Source organism: Gracilinanus agilis, chromosome 1, assembly GCF_016433145.1.
Source record: "Gracilinanus agilis isolate LMUSP501 chromosome 1, AgileGrace, whole genome shotgun sequence".
NCBI lineage: Eukaryota > Metazoa > Chordata > Mammalia > Didelphimorphia > Didelphidae > Gracilinanus > Gracilinanus agilis.
In genome coordinates, this window is record NC_058130.1 from 85660935 (window position 1) to 85681466 (window position 20532).

At 35.9% G+C, this 20532-nt stretch overlaps 1 protein-coding gene across 1 annotated transcript in view; it reads left to right on the forward strand.

Annotated features, from left to right (window-relative positions):
• The window catches only part of SFMBT1 (Scm like with four mbt domains 1), a 164430-nt gene that overhangs the window by 112476 nt on the left and 31422 nt on the right, over positions 1–20532 (forward strand). Inside the window, exons 3-9 of the mRNA XM_044672764.1 lie at positions 4442–4536; positions 6755–6995; positions 10919–11007; positions 12568–12814; positions 13701–13798; positions 14564–14665; positions 19338–19488. Coding sequence (XP_044528699.1) covers positions 4442–4536; positions 6755–6995; positions 10919–11007; positions 12568–12814; positions 13701–13798; positions 14564–14665; positions 19338–19488 — 1023 coding nt within the window. The remainder of the gene's footprint in view (positions 1–4441; positions 4537–6754; positions 6996–10918; positions 11008–12567; positions 12815–13700; positions 13799–14563; positions 14666–19337; positions 19489–20532) is intronic.

Here is a 20532-nt window from a genome sequence, read left to right on the forward strand (position 1 = left end):
GATCTAGAACTTTACCATTTTAACCACCCTTTTCTCATCTGATTCTTGAAACAGTCAATAAACAATTTTCAAGTGCCTACTATGGCTAAATACTGTGCTAAGTTCTGGGGATACAAATACAAATGAAAAGCTAGACCCTGCCCTGAAGGAGCTTAAAATCTGAAGATGACACAGAAAGCAGAAAAGCAAAGGGGACTTTCAAGGAGGGTTGATTTACTGATGGATAAGAAGCAGATATTTGCGGACCAGGAGTTCTTAACCTTTTTTGTGTAATTTTCTCCTCAGAAGAATGTTTTAAAAAATATAAAGTAAAATACATAGGATTGCATAAAAAAACAATTTTACTGAAATAAAATTACCACAATATATTTTTTTAAACCCCCAATCCCTGGACTAGACTGTCCAAAGTTGAAGTCAAGTATATACTCTTAGTTGGGGTTAAACAAAACATCAACTTGGTTGGGGTTGAGGAAGGGCTATAAAATGACTTATTTTATTAAAAAAAAAACTTTACAGACTACCTGTATTTCTAGAATAATTTCATAGTTACTCTTTTATATACACACCATTGCAGAATTCAGTGCTGTTTCTGAACTCCTTTCCTATGTTTTTGTGCCCAGAATGTGCTTCTTTTTTTTCCATTTCTACCTCTTAGTCTCCTAACTTTCTTCAAGGCTCAGTTTAGATTTGAACTTCAACCTAAAGCATTTCCTGATTCCCATAGTGGTTTAAATTAAATATTTCTTTTACTCTTTAGTTATTAGTGCCTATGCAAATTTACATTTTGTTTCTTTTCTTGTTGTATCCTTGACTAAAATGTAAACTGCTTGAGAGTGAGGATCATTATTACTTTTATTTTTGATCATTGTATTCCTGTTGCTGCACACAATATTCTACATATAACAGGTACTTAATTTATGTAAAATACTTCTACCATATTACCTGGATCTATCAGACTAATGTCCCCAACAGGGTTTTCTGAAGCCATATTGTATGTTAGTGATCACTGATTGCTTTGCTAAATGCTCATACACCATGCCATTAATTATACATTTTAGAATTTAGAGTCAAGGCAAAAGTTTGAGGGCTTCTCTGTTTTCTTGTTTTGATTCAAATATCATTTCACTCATTAGTCCTTGTCACTACTTGTCATCTTTGAAAGATCACTACTGGCCACATAGCTGTGGCAATTCTGCCAAACCATTCAAGTTCCAAGGATAGCTATTGACTATGTCCTGCTTTCATCTCCTTATCTTGGATGTAGTTCACTATTAACAGTTTTTATTTTTATCTTCTTAATCCTAAGGTTATTTTCCATGGCCAGGAAAAAAGAATCAAATTAAGAATGGTGCTGTTCTATCCTTTTGCCATCTATTATCACTGTATCACACTTTCAAACAGTAGTGTTTCATGTGCTTCATCAAGCAATCAGCAAACTTTAGTAAAAGCCAGGCATAGTAGTAGATAAGAGAAACATAGATGTAAAAAAATGAGGCACTCTTTTCCCTTTAGGGACTGACATTCTCATTGGGGATATGTGATATATTCCTTGACAAATCTAAAATAAATACAAAATAAAACAATTGGTTTAGGATCCAGGAGACAACGTTTGAAAAATTTGAAATCTCCTTTAAGGGGAGATAGAAATTCCAGCATGCAAGGTGAGGAGGAGCATTCTAGAAATAAGGTCTGTGCAGGAGGAGATAAAATATTATGTAGGGGGAATTACATTTAGACTCTTTTTCTGGAAGATAATTTTGAAGGGATAGAATGGGTGATTAGCTGGGAAAATAGACTAAAATTAGATTAACAGGCATGTACAATGTGCTAGGCACTGTTGTATGCACTAGAGATACAAAGAAATGAAAATTTATAAGCCCCCCCCCCCCCCACAAGGGGGTTACATTCAATAGGGGAAGTAACATATAAACAATTATATATATAGTACATGGAAGGAAGTCAGAGAGGTGTAAGAGGGTTGTTTAGGGAATGGGTCCAGATGGTTCAGATAGAGCCAGTATCAAAGATGAACAGGTTTGGGAAGGCCAACCAAGCCCAGTACAGGCAGAGTCTGTCCTGAGGTAACATGCACAGACCACTAAGACAGTAAATAAAAGTTGATTTAATTAAAAAAGGAACGGTTAGAAGGAATTTGGGTAACCCTAATGCTGCTTATGTCTCTATCTCAAACCCCAGATCTAAAGTTGTTCCCTTGCAGGAAGTCTTCAAAGTAATTTCCTACACTAAGTCTATCCTCTCTGACCTAAAAGGTCCCCAGTCCTATTCTAGCTAAACCTGCATTAAACCAATCCCACTTTTGATGGTGTTTCAGGTAGTGATCTTAGGCAATTAGGCAATGCAGGGCAAAGGGAAAAGGTCCTGGATCCAGAAAGGAACCAGACCTGATCTTACAAATCAGAAGGTCAGATGGTCAGATGGTCAGGATTACAGGTGGATACAGCTAACAACAGCAAAGCTCCAACAAACAACAGGTAGGATAGGAAGTCAAAGTAGAAACAGTCACCAAGGATAAGCCGTCAGTCCCTCCAGGTCAAAACCAGAGAAATATCCAGCTCAAACCCCAGTCAACTGTCTCACCCTCTTCTCCCACATTCTAGAATCTTTTCCCTGCATCTGCATCTATTGCAGACTCTGCTCATCTGCTCTCTTACTTATAACAGAGGGAAGACCACAAAAGGTTATGTCCCCTAAGTCTTGAGGTAAGTCCAGGAAACAAAGAGAGTTGGAGGAGATTGGACATGGAAGGATTAGAGCATTCCAAAGCTGGGGGATAGCTAGAACAAAAGCACAAAGACCGGAAATGCAAGAGAATTTAGTAAGAGGGAGAGAAAGGAAAAACGGGGCAGTTTTCTAGTCTTGATGTTCTTATCCAGTTTGCGTTATGATGTTGTGAAGATAGAACCCTTATGAATTTTGATATCATGCATATGACTACTTCTGTTTGTGACTACAGTGGAGTGAAAGTTTATAGCTTGTGAATCTTAACCTTTGTGTACCTAAAAATGCCTCTATTGTCCTTGACATTCATTGTTAATGTTATACGAACAAGCTTTGCTTATGCATCCATCTTCCATCTTTTCATATTTTAAAAATTGAACTTGGTTGGTTTGTTTGGACTTAATTCAGTAGGAACCTGTGGGCTTCGTATTTCAATAAAATCCAATTAGAGGTTGACAAAATTGGAGCCTGAAGGGACCTCCCAGGTCGCTCGGTCTGACTTCCTCATTTGACTGTTGAGGACATTGAGGCTCAAATAGGTTAAATGATTTGCTCAAGGTTGCACAAAAGCCAGGAATTAAAACCAACTTCTTTAACTCCAAGTCCAGCATTCTTTCTAAAAATTTACCAGAGATATCTCACTATAAAATATCCATTTAGGCTAAATTGAGTTGTTTATGCACTAATTTTAAAGTTCAAAATGGGAATTAGGATGTGAAAGAAACCTAAAATAATTTTTTTAAGGTCTTTTTAATCACATCAGTCACTTAATGGAATTTAACCATTTGTTTCCCTAGGCTCAAACCTAGGTGATCAAAAAAGTTCTGAAAAATGAAACTTAGAATAACAGTTCTGTCATTGCAGATATACTTTCTTTTGTGCTGTAGATATATTCTGAAAAAATATATGCAAATTGAATTCTTATAATTTGAGTCCAGTTTAAAATACATTAGAGAAATTCCATAGCACAATGGAATGGCTAGATTGCCAGGTTCTGTTGTTTAGTCTTGTAACATCTTCTGTATCCCCTTTTCTCCTGTGACACTTGTACCACCATCATGGTGTAGAGACCCTCATCACCTTATATCGGTACTGTTGTGATAGCCTACTGGTTGGTTTACCTACTCCAAGCCATCCTTCACTTAGTAGTCAATGATAATGCAAGTCTAATCCTGTTACCGGTTTAATCAATTCCTGTGACTCCCTATTACCTCTAGGATAAAATATCAAGTCCATCATAAGCTACTTCTTTCCTGACTTTAAAGTCTAGTAATATTTTACTTTCCTCTATGCTCTCTGCTAGTCAGTAACACTGGCTTTCTTGCTTTCTCAAACACCTATTCTGTATTTTCATTGGCTTTCCCACACTATGCCTGAAACTCTCCCAGCTCATCTCTACCATCTGGCTTCATGTGCTTTTTTCAAATTTCACCTTAAATTCAAGCAAGAAGCCTTTCTCAGTCCCTTTTCATTCTGGTGCCTTCCCTGTGAGATGAGCTCTTTTATCTTATGCCTGTCTTATTTGTACAGTTGCTTGCAGGTTGTCTTGTGGTAGACTGAGATTCTTGGGAGCAGATACTGTTCTCACCTTTCTTTTTATTGCTAGTACTTAGCATAATAACTGGCACTTGGTAGGTACTGTTTGATAAATGCGTGTTGACTAACAAATAATAAGAAATTCACTTTATTGTTGGTATTCTAGATGCTGGATCTGGGTTGGAGGAAGTGGAATTTAACTGGGATGAATATCTAGAAGACACAGGATCCATAGCAGCTCCACATGGGTCCTTTAAACATGTAAGCCATTGCTTTATTTTCTTGACTTTTTCCTATATTTCCTTTTTCCCTGGATTAATGGTATAAGACCTATAAATAAGAAGATTTTAAATTTAAGTTAGGTCAAGGTAAGCTGAGTGTCCATTTTTTATTAAGAATGTGTATAATTATAATAACCTATAGTTGTTATTTTTTCTCATTTTCATCAGATTAGTCAGTTGACTCAGTAACCTTTTATGTATTTTACAGTCTTTGTAGCATCATATTCAGAAGCCTATTTATAAAATGAGCAAAACCATAGTGTTCTTTATATATTCACTTGAATTGATAAAGCTTACAGTGTACTACAGAATCATAGGGCTTACAGCTACTATAGACTTGAGAGATCATCTGGCTTACCTCCCTCATTTTGCAGATGACTTCATTGAAGATAGGAGGGGCAGAGTGGTTTGTCTGATGTCTAGCTAGTGAACTTGCTAGCTGGATTTGAACCAGAGACCCCGACTGTTGAGTTTGGTGCTATTTCCACTGCTCCAATCATTTCTTAGTGCTCATTGAGACATTAAATAAGGGTCCTTTGCCTTGGGGACAGTAACTCTTCAGGTAGCAGTGATGGGGGAGTAGGAGAAGAAACCATTTTCTAACAGTCAGTTCATTGTGCTTCATCTTATTTTAAGAAGAGACATTTGATTGTCTCATTGCTTCTTGCTTACAGTAAGAACATCATGCCTATCCTATGGCTTATTCCAATGGCTTCTATAATAACCTTTTGTCTGTTAAATATGGCATTAAAGGAGAATCACACAACATTAATCTCAGAAGTTTAGTTATATATCTGTGTGACTTAACTTGTCATAAATATATCTAAACTACTAGTGCCGAATTTGATGTCTGCAAACTTGTTTTAAAAATATTTTGATAGCTATTTTAGTATAAATTGTTTTCTTTTATAATCCTATGTTATTTCAGTTTATGCATTTTAAAACATTATCCTGAAAAGGGGTTATTAAACCCTATTTGCCCAGACTACCAGGTGAGTCCATCACATGACCACAAAAAGATTTGTAAAACCCCCTGATACAGACTTTTTTCAGCCAATGTTCATCCTGGATATCTTGGATAACTTAAAGTAATAAGTTCTATAAAAAAACAATATTCTTTTATGGTGTGAGGGTAGCTAATGGTGCTTCTTTTAAATATCAGAATGTATCTACTTTTTCTCATGCTGGCATTTGGTAAACAAAGCAGTGACCATATTATCTATATTGTGTTTTTAATACATTTTTATTATATTCTCTTTTAAAAGTCTTTTTGTTTTGTAGACTGAAGTTCTTGTTTTTAATATATTTTCATATAGAATTGCCTTTCTCTGGGTTTTTTCTTGCTGTTTCACGTATATTAATATACATCCAGAATGTATATCCTTTTTGGAATTTTCTTATTAAAATTGCATATTCCAAGGGCAGATGTGATTTAGTTTTGTGCCTTATCATTTAATAAAGCTGTTGAGCCCCCTCTAGTGGCTATTTAAATTTATACTGATTTTAATTAGTTGGGTTCATGAGAATGAAGCTTAATTATTCATATATACTTACATAGCATAGAATAAATTTTCAAATGCATCATACAAATACAGATGTGTGAAAGTAGAAATAACATATATGATAGGGATATTTGTTTCAGCTGATGATTCACTCATTTTTTTCAGCAATATTTAATGAAGTCGTATAATTTTAAATAATTTTTTTAAAAACAAAAAAGATTAAACAGTTCCCAGTATGTACTCGCCAGCTGTAAGGATTTGATCTCTATTCATCTAGTTATCTAGCTAACACCTAATTTTTCGAAGGCTCTGGGCTTACTAGTTGAGGAACCTTGGGCAGATGATTCAACTTTTTTGAACCTTATGCACAAATGCTTGATATATTGAGTAATAGGAGATAATTATGAAACTCATAAGGTCTATGAAAGTTTAGTGATTTACATACTTGGTAGAAATAAGGTTTCTGTAATCATATCCTTTTGTGGGTAAAACGTTTTATTTCATTTTTCTGAAAGTATTACCACTCCTGTTTTGGTCTACTTACAGAATGTTAGAATTTTAATTTTTGTTCTGTTTTTAAGAACATTTTGTTTAAGCCTTTATGTTTAAAGACTTTCTTTGAAAAAGAAATATTGTTCATAAGAATGTTTTTATCTGCCATGATGGATGGTCTGATGGTTGAGTTTTATCATTCAGGTGGACACAAGTCTGCAGAATGGATTTGCTCCTGGCATGAAACTAGAAGTTGCAGTAAAATCTGACCATGAAATTTACTGGGTTGCTACCATCATCACCACATGTGGGCAGTTACTCTTGTTGCGTTATGATGGCTATGGAGAGGACCGAAAGGCAGATTTCTGGTGTGATATCAGGACAGCTGATTTACACTCTATAGGTTGGTGTGAGCAGAATAAGAAGATTCTCAAAGCACCTGAAGGTAATAGAAAATTTCCTGTGGGATGCAATAGTATTTTAGCAAAACTGTGGCTTTTCTAGAAGCTCAGGTCTGGTTAAGAGTTTTCCAGATAAATATTAAAAGACCACCACAATTTCTTTTTTAAAACCATTTTGAAAGAAAATATTTTCAAAATATATAATTTTCCCCCTTATTTTTATTAAGCACAAAGTGTTAGATGCTACTTAACCTTTTCTCAGGGTTATAATTAGGAACTTCCATTGTATTCTTTGGTAATATAGTAAGTGCCTTTGGGGCATGTTAGGTTAATGGCTTAATGGCTCTCAGTTGCTATGCTTTGGGGCTTTTTATGTTTTGTTTGTGGTTCCTGTAGCATTCCTAGCTATTATTTCTCAGGTCCTTCCTCCCTTGTGATTTGATGCTTCTAATCTAATTTAATGTTTTTGTGTTTTTTAAACCAAATTGTTAATCTTGCTAAAACTGCCCATGTAATAAGATTAAACAGGTTTAAATTTTTTTTTTTAATTTTATAATAAAAGATTTTTCCATAGTTACATGATTCATGTTTTTACTCTCCACCCCCACCCCCCAAGCCGATGCGCATTTCCACTGGTTTTTACATGTGTCATGATCAAGAACTATTTCCATGTTGTTGATAGTTGCATTGAGGTGGTTGTTCAGAGTCTATATCCCAAATCATATCCGCAACAACCCATGTGTTCAAGCAGTTGTTTTTCATCTTTGTTTCTATTGCCATAGTTTTTCCTCTGAATGTGAGTAGCATTCTTTCTCATAAGTCCCTCAGAATCGTTATGGGTCATTGCATTGCTGCTAGTACAGGAGTCCATTACATTTGATTTTACCACAGTGTATTATCTCTGTGTACAATGTTCTTCTGGCTCTGCTCCTTTCACTCTCCATCAATTCCTGGAGGTTATCTTTCTGTACTTTTCCTTATAGCACTATCACACTGTCCATAGTGCTTCTTCCAAACCTTTTCATCCTTCCTCAGACTTCCTATGGGTCCCCTCTCCCCTCTCTCAGCTGAGAATCTTGCTGTATGTTTTACAGAAAAAATTGAGGGGGGCAGCTGAGTGACTCAGTGGATTGAGAGCCAGGCTCAGAAGAGGGTTCAAATCTGGCCTTAGGCACATTCCTAGCTGTGTGACCCTGGGCAAGTCACTTGACCCCCATTGCCCACCCTTACCACTCTCCTGCCTTGGAACCAATACACAGTATTGGTAGTAATTGGCAGAAGGTAAGGGTTAAAAAAAAAATCGAGGCAATTTGCCATGAGCTTCTTTTTTCAGCTCTTATCATTCTGGTGCCTTCTGTTACTCTCTCCTCCTTCTCCTCTGATAAAGTGGGTTGACTTCTTACCAAGGTAAACCTCTCTACTTGTTTAAATGATCCTCATTCCATCCTGTCTCCATCAGATTGCTCATTGTCATACCTACTGTTAGTTATTTTAAATCTCATACTGTTTATTGGTTTATTCTCTGCTGCCTACAGATATACCATGTCCCATTCTGAAAACTTCCCTCAATTTATTCTTCTAAGCTATCACCCTTTATATCAGTGATTCCCAAAGTGGGTGCCGCCGCCCCCTGGTGGGTGCTGCAGCGATCCAGGGGAGTGGTGATGGCCACAGGTACATTTGGGGGCAGTGTAAGGAGGTGGTGATAGTATGTGACAAGGGGGGCTAAGTAACATTTTTTTCTGGAAAGGGAGCCAAAAAAATTTGGGAACCATTGCTTTATATCAACCTTTATGTCTTCTGCTCTTTATAGCTGAACTTGAAAAAGCTATCTACCTTAGGTACTTCTCCTGTCTCCTCTTCTGTTGTTATTCCCTTAACAATCCAACTTCTTGATCTTGCCTTTCTAGAAAAACTGCTTTCTCCAAAATTACCATTGATATCTTAGTTGCCAACTCCAATGACCTTTTCTGTAATCATTCTCCTGCACCTCACTTGGTGCTTTTGATACTTTTGATCACTCTTTTCTTCTTGATACTCTCTTCTCCTCAGGTTTTCAGGACATCACTCTCTCCTAGATCTCCTTCCTATCCAATTATTCCTTCTATCGCCTTTTTGGTTCCATTTCCAGATTATGTTCTCTTACTGTAGGAGTTTCATAGGGTTCTGTCTTCCTCTGTATTGCTTCACTTGGTGATCTCAGCAACTCCTTTGGATTTAATTACTGACTGAGTCTAGTTCAACAGAAACAGCCCCCTCCTATAAATTACCATATCTATGCTGATTCTTTTGTAATTGAAAAATTGTATTTAATTAATTTAGAATATTTTTCCATGGTTCCGTGATTAATGTTCTTTCCCTTCCCTCCAAGCCACCACCCCCCATATATGCTGATGATTCTTAAATCTACCAATTCTACCCATTTCTGCTGACCTCCAATCACAAATCTCCAACTGCTTTTCAGACATCTCAAACTGGATGTCCAATAGATATCTTAAACTCAACATGTCCAATTGGAGCTCATTTTCTTTCCCCTCAGAATCTCACCCCTCAAAACTTCCCTATTACTGTAGAGAACACCATTCTTCTAGTTTCCTCAGACTTACGACAGTTATCCTTGACACCTTACCATCTTTTATCCTCCATGTCCAATTGTTGTCAAGCTCTATCAATTTTACCTCTGCAACATCTCTCAAATATGCCTTTTTTCCTCTCCTCTAATTCTACTACTGCTCTAGGTACAGGCTCTCATCACCTCAAATCTTGGGTATTGTAGTTGCCTGGTGGTTGGCCTGCCTGTCTCAAGACTCCTTGTACTCCAATCTGTAATCCATTCAGTTGCCAAAATTATTTTCTTTAAGTGCAAGTCTGATCTCACCACCCTCTTACTAAGTAAACTCCATTGGCTCCCTTTTGCCTCTAGGATTAAATATTCTTTTTGGCATTCCAAACCTCTTCATAGCCTAGCGTAATTCTATATTTCTAGAAGCCTTCTTAGACTTAAACTTAAACTCCCCACCATGCTATTTTTGATCTAGTAACACTGGCACCTTTGCTGTTCCACAAACAAGACACTTATCTCTTGACTCTGGGCATTTTCTCTGGATCTCTCTCCTGCCTCAACTCTACCTAGTGCCTTTCTTGGCTTCTTTAAGTCCTAGCTAAAATCCATCTTTTACAGGAAATATTTTCTAACCCCTTTTACTTCTAGTACCTTTCCTCTGTTAATTACTTCTTATTTATCCTGTATATAGTTTGTTTTGTATATATTTATTTGTTGGTTGTCTCCCCCATAATTGTAAGTTCATTGAGGATAGGGACTGTCTTTTGCCTTTTTTGTTTCCTAATAATGCCTGACATATGATAGGTGCTTAATATATGTATTTGATTGATTCCTTAGTTGGATTGACTGTAAGGAGGGAATTGACCAACCTTGGACTTAATGATATATATATAGCCTTTGATAATACATGCATAACCCTAGATCAAATTGCTTACCATCTCCAGGAGTGGGAAGGAAAAGGAGGGTGGGAGACAACTTGGATCATGTAATTTCAGAAAATGTATATTGAAAATTGTTAGTACATGTAATTGGAAAATAAAATATTTTAAAATGATATATGCAATGTATAACCCCGTGAAATTGCTTGTGAACTCTGGGAGGGAGGAGGGAAGAAGGGAGGGAGACAAGAATCATATAACCATGGAAAAAATATTTTTAAGTAAAAAAAAGATATATGCAACCTACATTAAACTGACAAGCATTATTTCTATGTATCCAAATGAGGAATTGAATTTTGTCTTTGCTCAGTTCTACAAAGAAAAATAGATGTCCTAATATCTTAGTAGATCTTTAAATAACAAATAAGTCTTCAGAATATTATTTAAGAATTTAAAGAAGTTAAATTTATATATGGTTTGTTTTTGACTAGGGGAATAATTGTTATCCATTTATTTTCCCATGTAGGTATCAAGGACAAGATTTCTGATTGTAATGAATTCTTACGGGAGACTCTGAAAGGAGCATGCACTGCTCCTTCTAACCTGCTAGAGGGCGTGAGTGTTGATGTTAAAAGAAAACTAGAAAAACTTACATGAAATTATAGTGAAATTTTTTGTTAAAATTTTTTTGGATAAATGTACTTATTCATCTTCTCTGGGAGTCTCCAATTTTTGGAGGGGTTGGGGAAGAACTGCTAGTCCTGTTATTTCATTGCTAGAAGGGACTTTGGATGTGGATGCTCCCGTTGATGTAGGTTGGCACCTGTTCTGCAACTTGTGGTTTTTTAGAGTTGCCTGGGGGCACTGCAGTTAAGTGACTTGTTAAATACCTACATACAGACAGACAGACAGTATGAATCAGGAGCAAGACTTGAACCCAGATCTCCTTAATTTTCAGGAAGTTTCTCTATCACCTGTGCCAAATTGTTTTTCTGGGTGCTTTTAGACTTCCCAAAATAGTTATCTAGTTTTTCTCCTTCATTTTTCAAAAGAGGAAACTGAGACACAGCAGGGAAAGTGATTTATCCAGGTTTACATGCATAAAATGTAGCAGAAGTGATTCTGACATAGTTGTGGATGTTAATATAGGGTAAGTACCAACTTCTCAGTGTCAACCTTGGGCATCCTAGTCAATTCCAAGTCTACCAGTTTCAGAGAAAGTGTTAACCTATATCAAGAAAAGAAGTTTTCCTTCGCCAGGATTTCCTCATATCAATGAAACTACTGATCCATTCTCTATTCCCCATAATCTAGGCATACATGTGAAACTAGGTATCTCTGGGTTATTTTTCATGTTCAAAGTTTAATTTACCTCCTTTTCTTTCATTGTCTTTGACAGCAGTTATTTTTGCAAGAAGATATTCTTTTCTTGGTTCCAGATCTTCTTTCTGGATTGTATGGTTTACTTTATTGCCATTTTCAAAGCACCTTCCTTTAAAGTGATTTTTTTCCTTAATAATTTCTTACTTCTCATATTTGTTACAAATAATTTGTATGTGTGAATAAGTAATTTTAAGTGGAAATAGTAATACATACTGAGAAAAATAAATATAATATTTGGTATTTAAAAGAGATTAAATCATAAATTTTGAAAAAAAATTTCCTGACTTTGGTGATTTTATAATGGATAACTGAGAAGACAGGCAAGCTTTTCCTTTCTTTTAGTATAACTAAAAATCTTGAATGCAACCAAGTAATGAAACATGTAGAGTTCTCTTGAACTTGGTTTTTGGTTTGATTAGTCAGCTATAGCATAACATCACCTTGTATGTCATCAATAAAAATGTAAAAGAATTGTATAGGGTTTTTGGCATTACTTCTAAATTTTACTTAAATATATTGGTTAATCTTTTATCTCCTCTCTCTCTGTGGATAGTCTTTCTCCTAGTTTAGATTACTGACCAGCTGTGACTTCTTATTTTCCGAGATTGTTGTTCATCTCTTCAAAATTTCTCCTCTGGGTCTCTTGTTAATGCACGAATAAAATAATTCTTAAAATCATTTATAGACCTCCTTCATACTAGATATTTGATGTTTTTTAATCCAAATTTATGTGTATGTTAATTTTGTTTTTTGTTGTTCTCTTATTTCATTGTCTCCCTTTTTTACTTGCAGCTTCATAAAGGGAAAAATCCTTTGGATCTCATTGCACCAGGCTCTAGACTGGAATGTCAAAATTTCCAAGATTCTTTAAGCACTTGGATTGTTAATGTGGCAGATAATATTGGGGGAAGGTTGAAGTTGCACTATGAAGGTCTGGAGAATTCTGACCAGTTTGAACAGTGGTTATTTTACCTAGATCCATTCCTTCATCAAGTTGGTTGGGCCTCTCAGCAAGGATATGAACTTCAACCTCCAACAGGTAAAGAACAACTTTTAAAAAGATATTTCATAAGAATAGATTATATTGAAGAGACTAATGGTTTATCAGAGACTAATGGTTTATCATGTTCTCATGTGTTGTGGAAGCTCCCCTTAGTATGTATAATGAATATCATTGAATATCATTAAAGTTTATAGAGCTGTAAAAATGTAAAGTTTATGATTTTATGTCTTAAATTTTCCAGTTTCATTATTTCTAAGCCCCTTACCATTTGTAATTTGCAGTGCTAGTTTAAGATCACCAAATTGAAGTAAAACTTAGAAGTGAGGGGTTCAAATAAGTGGGAGTCATGGAGTACCAAGCCTTGTAAAGACCTATATTTTTAAATGAGTACTTCAGTTATTGCAATATGTTTAAAATTAGATTTGGTAAGGCATCTTCTGCTACTTCAATGATGTATTCCATCTAGGTACATTTAGCTGCTTATTTCTAATTCTGTTCTTAGGCTTAACTCCTCAGCCAATAGTAGGACTATTATCTGTCAAAGTATTGAAAATAAGTAACAAGTTCTTCAGGTGCATTTTGGGAGTAGGTTTCAGTTTTAGGGGTTACTTTAGGCCAGGGGTTGGCAACGTATGGCTCTCGAGCCATATCTGGCTCTTTGGAGGGCCAGATATGGCTCTTTTTGCAGGAGCCATAAAGTCAATTTTTTTTCAGGTACTGTTACAGGAACGTGCACTGTGAGCACTGTACGGCTTTCATGAAATTACATTTTTAAAAAATGTGGCGTTTATGGCTCTCCTGGCCAAAAAGGTTGCTGACCCCTGCTTTAGAATAACACTTGTCACTGGAAAATAATTTCCCATTTGTGACATTTGAACAATTTTTAATATTCATTATGCTTCCATTTTGTTTTTTTCTGAAGCCATTAGACATTTGAAAAATGAGGCAGAGTGGCAGGAGATCTTAACCAAAATTAAAGAGGAAGAAGAAGAATCAGTGATACCATCTGACTTATTTAAGGTAAAAGAAAAACTTTAAAGATATTGTTCTAATAATAAAATAGTAAATAGCAAGTGGTTGTGGAGGATATGTATCTGTAAGAGAAAATTTGAAAAATAATATTTGTTATAGTGGTTTTGACTTTTATCATCCATCTACATGACTTTAAAACATCTTAGGGAGGGGGCAGCTGGGTGGCTCAGTGAATTGAGAGCCAGGCCTAGAGATGGGAGGTCCTGGGTTCAAATATGACTCCAGACACTCCTCACTGTGTGACCCTGGGCAAGTCACTTAACCCCCATTGCTTAGCCCTTACCACTCTTCTGCCTTGGAACCAATACACAGTATTGATTCTAAGACAGAAGGTAAGGGTTTAATCTAAAAAATAAATAAATAAACATCTTAGGTAGTTTAATTTTATCTTTTAGCCTTTTTAAAAAATTGCATTGTTAGCTAAATAGCTATAGGTTAAAGTGCATATTTAATGTTTGCATCATATTCCTTGTCTCCCCTTCCTCCAGATTTCCCTTTTTAATTTCATGTGATAAATTGTATGAATGTCTTCAAAATATTAATTTCTTTGGGTTAGTTTTTTGAATTGTTCCCTAGGAAAGAAGGTGGATTAACCCAGTTTCTATTAGAAGATCGAACAGTTATAGCATAATTATTTCACATAAGCCTGAGATAGTCTAAAAAATTAATATTGAAGTCACTAGACTTTTGAAAAATTAAGCAAGAGATGTTAGTATCTTTTGTCCTTATTTCAATATGTTATTTTCCTTCCAGGATAAACCAGTGATTGGTCATCACACATTCTCTGTAAACATGAAATTGGAAGCGTTAGACCCCTTGGCTCCTTTTGCAATTTCTCCTGCTACAGTTGTGAAGGTAAAAATAATTTTCTTTATGTTTACCTCCTTTCATGTCAGAGGTTGGTAGAAGGTCACTCAGAGTCTTTTGTTCTAGGAAATGTCAGGGGAATGTGCTTTTCCTTAACAGAAACTTTAGGACTTTGTGGTCATTTGACCAATTTCAGGGGAAAAAAAATGATTTTAATTTTATTTAATTGTCATGAGGCCCTACATGTTAAGTTTAATATTGTTAATGCTCGTAGTGTACAAAATTCTTGAGATCAGCTAGCTCAAACAAATTTTACAATAATGACACTTAGTTATAGAAGTCTTACAGGTCCCACAAAGTAGTTAGATTATCAACCCAGAAGCAGTGGAGATGGTCACAGAGAGGAGGAAGCGGAGGAGGACACATCTGAGGATATACTACAGAGGAGAGGGGGAAAAAAGTAAACAGCAAAAAATGGTCAGAAATTAGACATTGGAGATCTTGTCACATAACAGCTGAGGATAGCTTCTGTTTGTATTAAAGCTTTTACAGGAATTGCTAATTGTGGATCAAAAGCAGCTGAGCAAGTGTCATATAGGAGAAAATATGCCAAACCCATAAAAGGAGACCCAGCAAGGAGAGTATGGAAGGGTGGTAGAATTTTACATTAACACAAAGTATACCATGCTTAGGGAAAAAACAGTGGATTTTCAGTTTTAGAAGACCTATGTTTACATTCTCTTTTCACTTACTAGATGTGTAATCCTAGCTATATCATGTAACCTCTCTATTATTCTCTAGATATAAAATGAGGTGATGCTGACACAACCCACATTATCATTTTATTACTATTATGACTATTATTATTATTGAAAGGCAGTAGATAGAGGTCTAGCTTCTGGTCCGGGAAGACCTGGATTCAAGTTCTGCCTCTGTGTGCCGCTGGGCAAGTCATTTATTCTCTCAGTGCTTCTAGGCAGTTCTTTAAGATTACATTTCAGAGAATGCTAACCGCTATTGGCAGTTTCCTCATTCAAGATTTCCCTATACCAGTGAGTTACAGGTAGTCTTTATTCTGTTCTTGCTTTTGCTGTATTTCTACATACACTAAGTAGCATGTGGCTTTGTTGCACAAAGATCAGGTTTTTCCTATTAAGAGAGTATAGGTTTAGAGCTAGAAGGGGCCTTTGGAACCTTTGAGATCATGTAGTCTAATCTAATTTTGTAAATGAAAAAATTGAGTACTAAGGAGGTGAGGCTTAAGGCCAAATAATACTAAGTTGTAGATCTGAGATTTTTGACTATTGGTCCTCACTCCAAAATCTGTGGTCTTTTTGGTTTATGTTGTAGTTGTGGTTTTATTTTTTACTTTAAACTGTACTATGCCAGTTTCAGGTAAAAAGATTGGAGGAATACCTTTTTCTTCTCTAGATTATCAGGAAGAATTATGTTTGTTGTTGTTTCTTTTTGAGTGGAAGAAGTATTTCACAGAGAAAATGGAAGAAAATTCAAAAAGAGAAATGAAATCCTAAATTTTGCGCCAGAAGTGGTTTGAGTGGAAGGATCAATACTGTGAATTTAGGGATGAAGGACTACTGAACAGTATAAAAATATATATACTAAATATTTATATATATATGTGAATTATATATAAAAACATATAAATATATATATATATATATACTACTGAACAGTATAAAATGGAAACTATTCCACTTGAGATGAAAACTTCTTTTGTGCTATGTAATGATGACGTGAAAAGAGGTGATCAATTACTGGTCGGAAGAAGAGATGAGCTGTGGTGAATTTGGGTTTTATTAGTTGGTGACTGTTGAGGAGATAGCCACATGTTTCAGGAACGCATAAGTAGAATGTGATAGAAAACCTAATGAAGCTAATCAGACTAAACTAGTGAAACCAGATAATTTACAAACTGCTAGTGATATATATGAGGCTAAATGATTGTATATAAAGGAATCCACAAACCATTGCTAAAAATTATCAAGTATTGGGAGAGAAGCTAAAAAACTTGTGGGCCAAGGAATATTATCTTTACTCTAATTGAAAATAGTTACTTTAAAAGAAAGAGAGATCTGATAGGAGAATATAATGTATTAGAATGAGATTTGGATTTCTGCACCACAGTAAAATAGAGGAATGATGGACTCTTGGAAAGGGATATTGTGTACTGAATAAGAAAGAATAAGTAAAATATGGGTTGCTGAAAGCTTGTGAATCTTAGTGAGAAGGCTTTACATTGAAAATGGAAAGAGAGAAAGAAAGTTATCTACTTCTCTCTCTCAAACTAGATAGCACAGTAGAGAAAACCAACAATTTATAGAGATTATATTCAAGAAAAGAGACAGGATCAGTCATGTGGCCCTAGATGATCTATATATACACACACTGTACAATATGGGTAAAAAACAAGAGAACTAGAGATCTTAAAGAAAATGGTAAATTCATCCATTTTCCTAGACTTAGTGGGTTGACATTTATGATTGGAGTCTAGCTTTGGAAAAAAATTAAGATTCCAAAGTAACAAAATCAAAGGGGTAGGATTGTAGAATAGTATTACATATAATGTGGAAGTGGAAGTGGAAGGCTATTCTACAACCATATATATATATATATATTTTTTTTTTTTTAAACCCTTACCTTACACTTTAGAATCAATACTATGTATTGGTTCCAAGGCAGAAGAGTAGTAAGGGCTAGGCAATAGTGGTTATGTGACTTGCCCAGGGTCACATAGCTGGGAAGTGTCTGAGGCCAGATTTGAACCTAGGACCTCCTGTCTCTAGGGCTGGCTCTCAATCCACTGAACCACCCAGCTGCCTCCAGCGTTATATATTAAGATCAATCTATTTTATTTTGTTTTTAAGTTTTGCATGTGGTTGCTTTGGACCTCTATCCACTGAGTGATGCAACTGCCCCACCTTCAGATATTTTATAACAGTATAACAGAATAGTTGGTTCTGTGCTTTGTTCTTTGTCCCCATAGAAATTTTCAATGGTTTGATGTTTCTTTTACTATTTGCTCATTTTTCTATCCTTTTTTTTGCCTATGGACTGGGAATTCTGAAAGCCATTTTCTGATTCTATCTTCTGTGCTGGCTTGTAGGGGTCAGCTCTGTAAACTATTTTGCGCCCTTGGGGCTAGGTCTTCACCATAGCAGTGCATGCCCAATGGACTTCCAGGACTCACAATGGGCTGGTACCAGAGTCTGAGAGTTCAAGGGGTGGGTCTGAGGTGCTCTTCTGTTGGTGTAGCCCATGTCCCAGGATCCCAAAATTAGTCTATGCCCCATTGTGGATTCTGTTGCAGTAGGTGGAAAGTGGTCAGCCAGCACTCCCCTTTGTGCAGTTTTGTTTCTGGTTTCCCCATATCCTATGAAAAACAACTCTCTGCCTACTTTCAAGTTGTGTTCAGTGGGAGAGCCCCTACACTCCATCTTGCTGTTGACTTTTGACTCCTGTCGTTTTGAGGTGCTTTTTAAAGATTGGTTGGTTTGGAAGGAGTGTCAGAGCAGTTGAAGCTACTAAGCTGTGATCTTAACTCTGCCCCCTTCAGCATCATATATTAAGAATGAGAGAGGTGATAATCTTTTTTGTACTTTACTCTGGATAGACTACATCTGGAATAGAAAATAAAATATTTATTTTTCTGAGTGACATTTTATTCAAGACATTGACATATTGAAATAGGACATGTGGACTAGAGAATAAGCGATGTGAGGACTGTTTGAAAGAATTTGAAGTTTTTAGAAGAGAAGACTTGATGAACAAATTATACTGTTATAAAATATTTGGAAGTGGGATAACTAGGTGGTTCAGTGGATAGAGAGCCAGGCATAGAGATGGGAGGTCCTGGGTTCAAATCTGGCCTCTGATACTTGTTACCTGTGTAACCCTGGACAAGTCACTTAACCCCATTTGCTAGTCCTTACTGCTCTTCTGCCTTGGAACTAATGACTGGTATCAATTCTAAGACAGAAGGTAAAGATTTAAGAAAAAAACAGCAAAATATCTGAAAGACTACATTATGGAGGGAAGAACTAGATTAGACTTCCTTTGCTTGACTCTAGAGAACAGAATTGTGAGCCATGTGGTGGAGACACAGTTGGAATAAATATTACATTAAGAAAAATTTCCTAATGAATAGAATTGTTCCAAAGTCAAATAAGCTCTCTCAAGTTGTGGGTTCCACACAACTAGCTTTTATGCAGAGGCCAGATAATACTTTTGAGTTCTTTTCAAGATTTCAAGTATGGTTGAACTGGGTGACCTCAGAGATTCTTTCCAGCTTGGAGATCCTTTTATTCTATTCTGTAGATGTATTTAATACATGTGTACTGAATTGGATTGTTTACAACCCTCTATTTCCACCTACAAGGATTCTGAATATGCATGTGGAAGCCAAAATTCCCTGAAAAATACAGTGCAGTAACTATTTTGAGGTTCCCAAGATTCAAATTTTCTGCTCTATAAAGGGAGTAAACCCTTTATATGGGAGTAAAACCCCAATTAATGTCCTTAGTGAAAGTATCCTTTCAATCCCTAAGGATTCATACATAGTATATTGAGATTGTGATCCTGTGTCTTTATGGTTGGTAAACATGGAATTAGCTATGTTCGTTTAAGATACTTATCCTTGTAAATCACATGTAGAAATCATTTAATGTTTGTCAAGCTTAATTTCTCCTGATTAAATTTACAGGTGTTCAATGAGAAATATTTTTTGGTGGAAATCGATGATTTGCGACCAGAGATTACCACAAGACGATCCTTTGTGTGCCATGTTAATAGTGCTGGCATTTTCCCAGTACATTGGAGTTTAAAGAATGGTTTACATCTCAGCCCTCCTCCTGGTATGTATCTTTTTGCTTGAAACTGTGAGCTCTGATCTTGTCCTTGAGACAGTATTTATTGTCATGTAGTATTTTCCAAGATCCTTATTTCCCTTTTTTTACCCATTCTTGTTCTTTGCTATTTTTGATGTATTAAAAAAAAAATAAGCTGGTATATATGCAGTAACAAAACATAAAGGAGCTGAAGAAAAGTAGCACATGGAGTGATTGTTCACACCCAATGTAAAGTTGAATTGGAAAATTCATTCTCTGCTTTCACTGAGTTTCATCAATCACTCAGCAGTTACTTATTAAGCTCCTATATGCCAGGCTGGTGAGAGAAGGATAAAAGCTTACATTCTTCTGAGGAAAACAGAGCATACACATAGATGTAAAAGTAAAATGTATACCAAGTAAATAAGTGTAAGGCAATTTTTTGAGGGAAGATGATAGTAGTTCAGGAGAATCAGAAAAGGCTTCATGTAAGAGAAGAGTCTTATATTTTAGGCATGAAGCATAGCTTGAGCAAAGACACTTAAGATGGGACCAAACTGACATGTATGGGGAACAGCAAAACCATTAGTTTGGCTGGACTGGAAGAGATCGTAAAGGAGAGTAATTTGTAATAATTCTAGAAAGGTAAGCTGAAGACAAATTATGATGGTCTTTAAATACAAATAGGAGTTTATATTTGATCCACTGGAACATCTCAAGCTGGGAAGTAACGTGGTTAGACCAATGCTTCAGGAATCACAATTTGGAAGCTCTGTGGATGATGGACTGGAAATGGGAAAATCTTGAGGCAGGGAGACCAATGATGAGGCTATTGTAATAGTCCAGGCAAGAAGTAATGAGCCTGATCCAGAGTGTGGGCAAGGGGCATGGAGAGAACGGGAAAGATGCTGTAGAGGTTCTTGAGGCATAGTCCATGAGATGTGGCATCAATATTGCATTTGGATATATAACGTGAGAATGCAGAGTTTTGACTGTATTATAATTTTCATGATATAGCCTATCAAAGTAAGTATAAATCCTTGAAGAATTTTCATTTTATATAGAGATTTT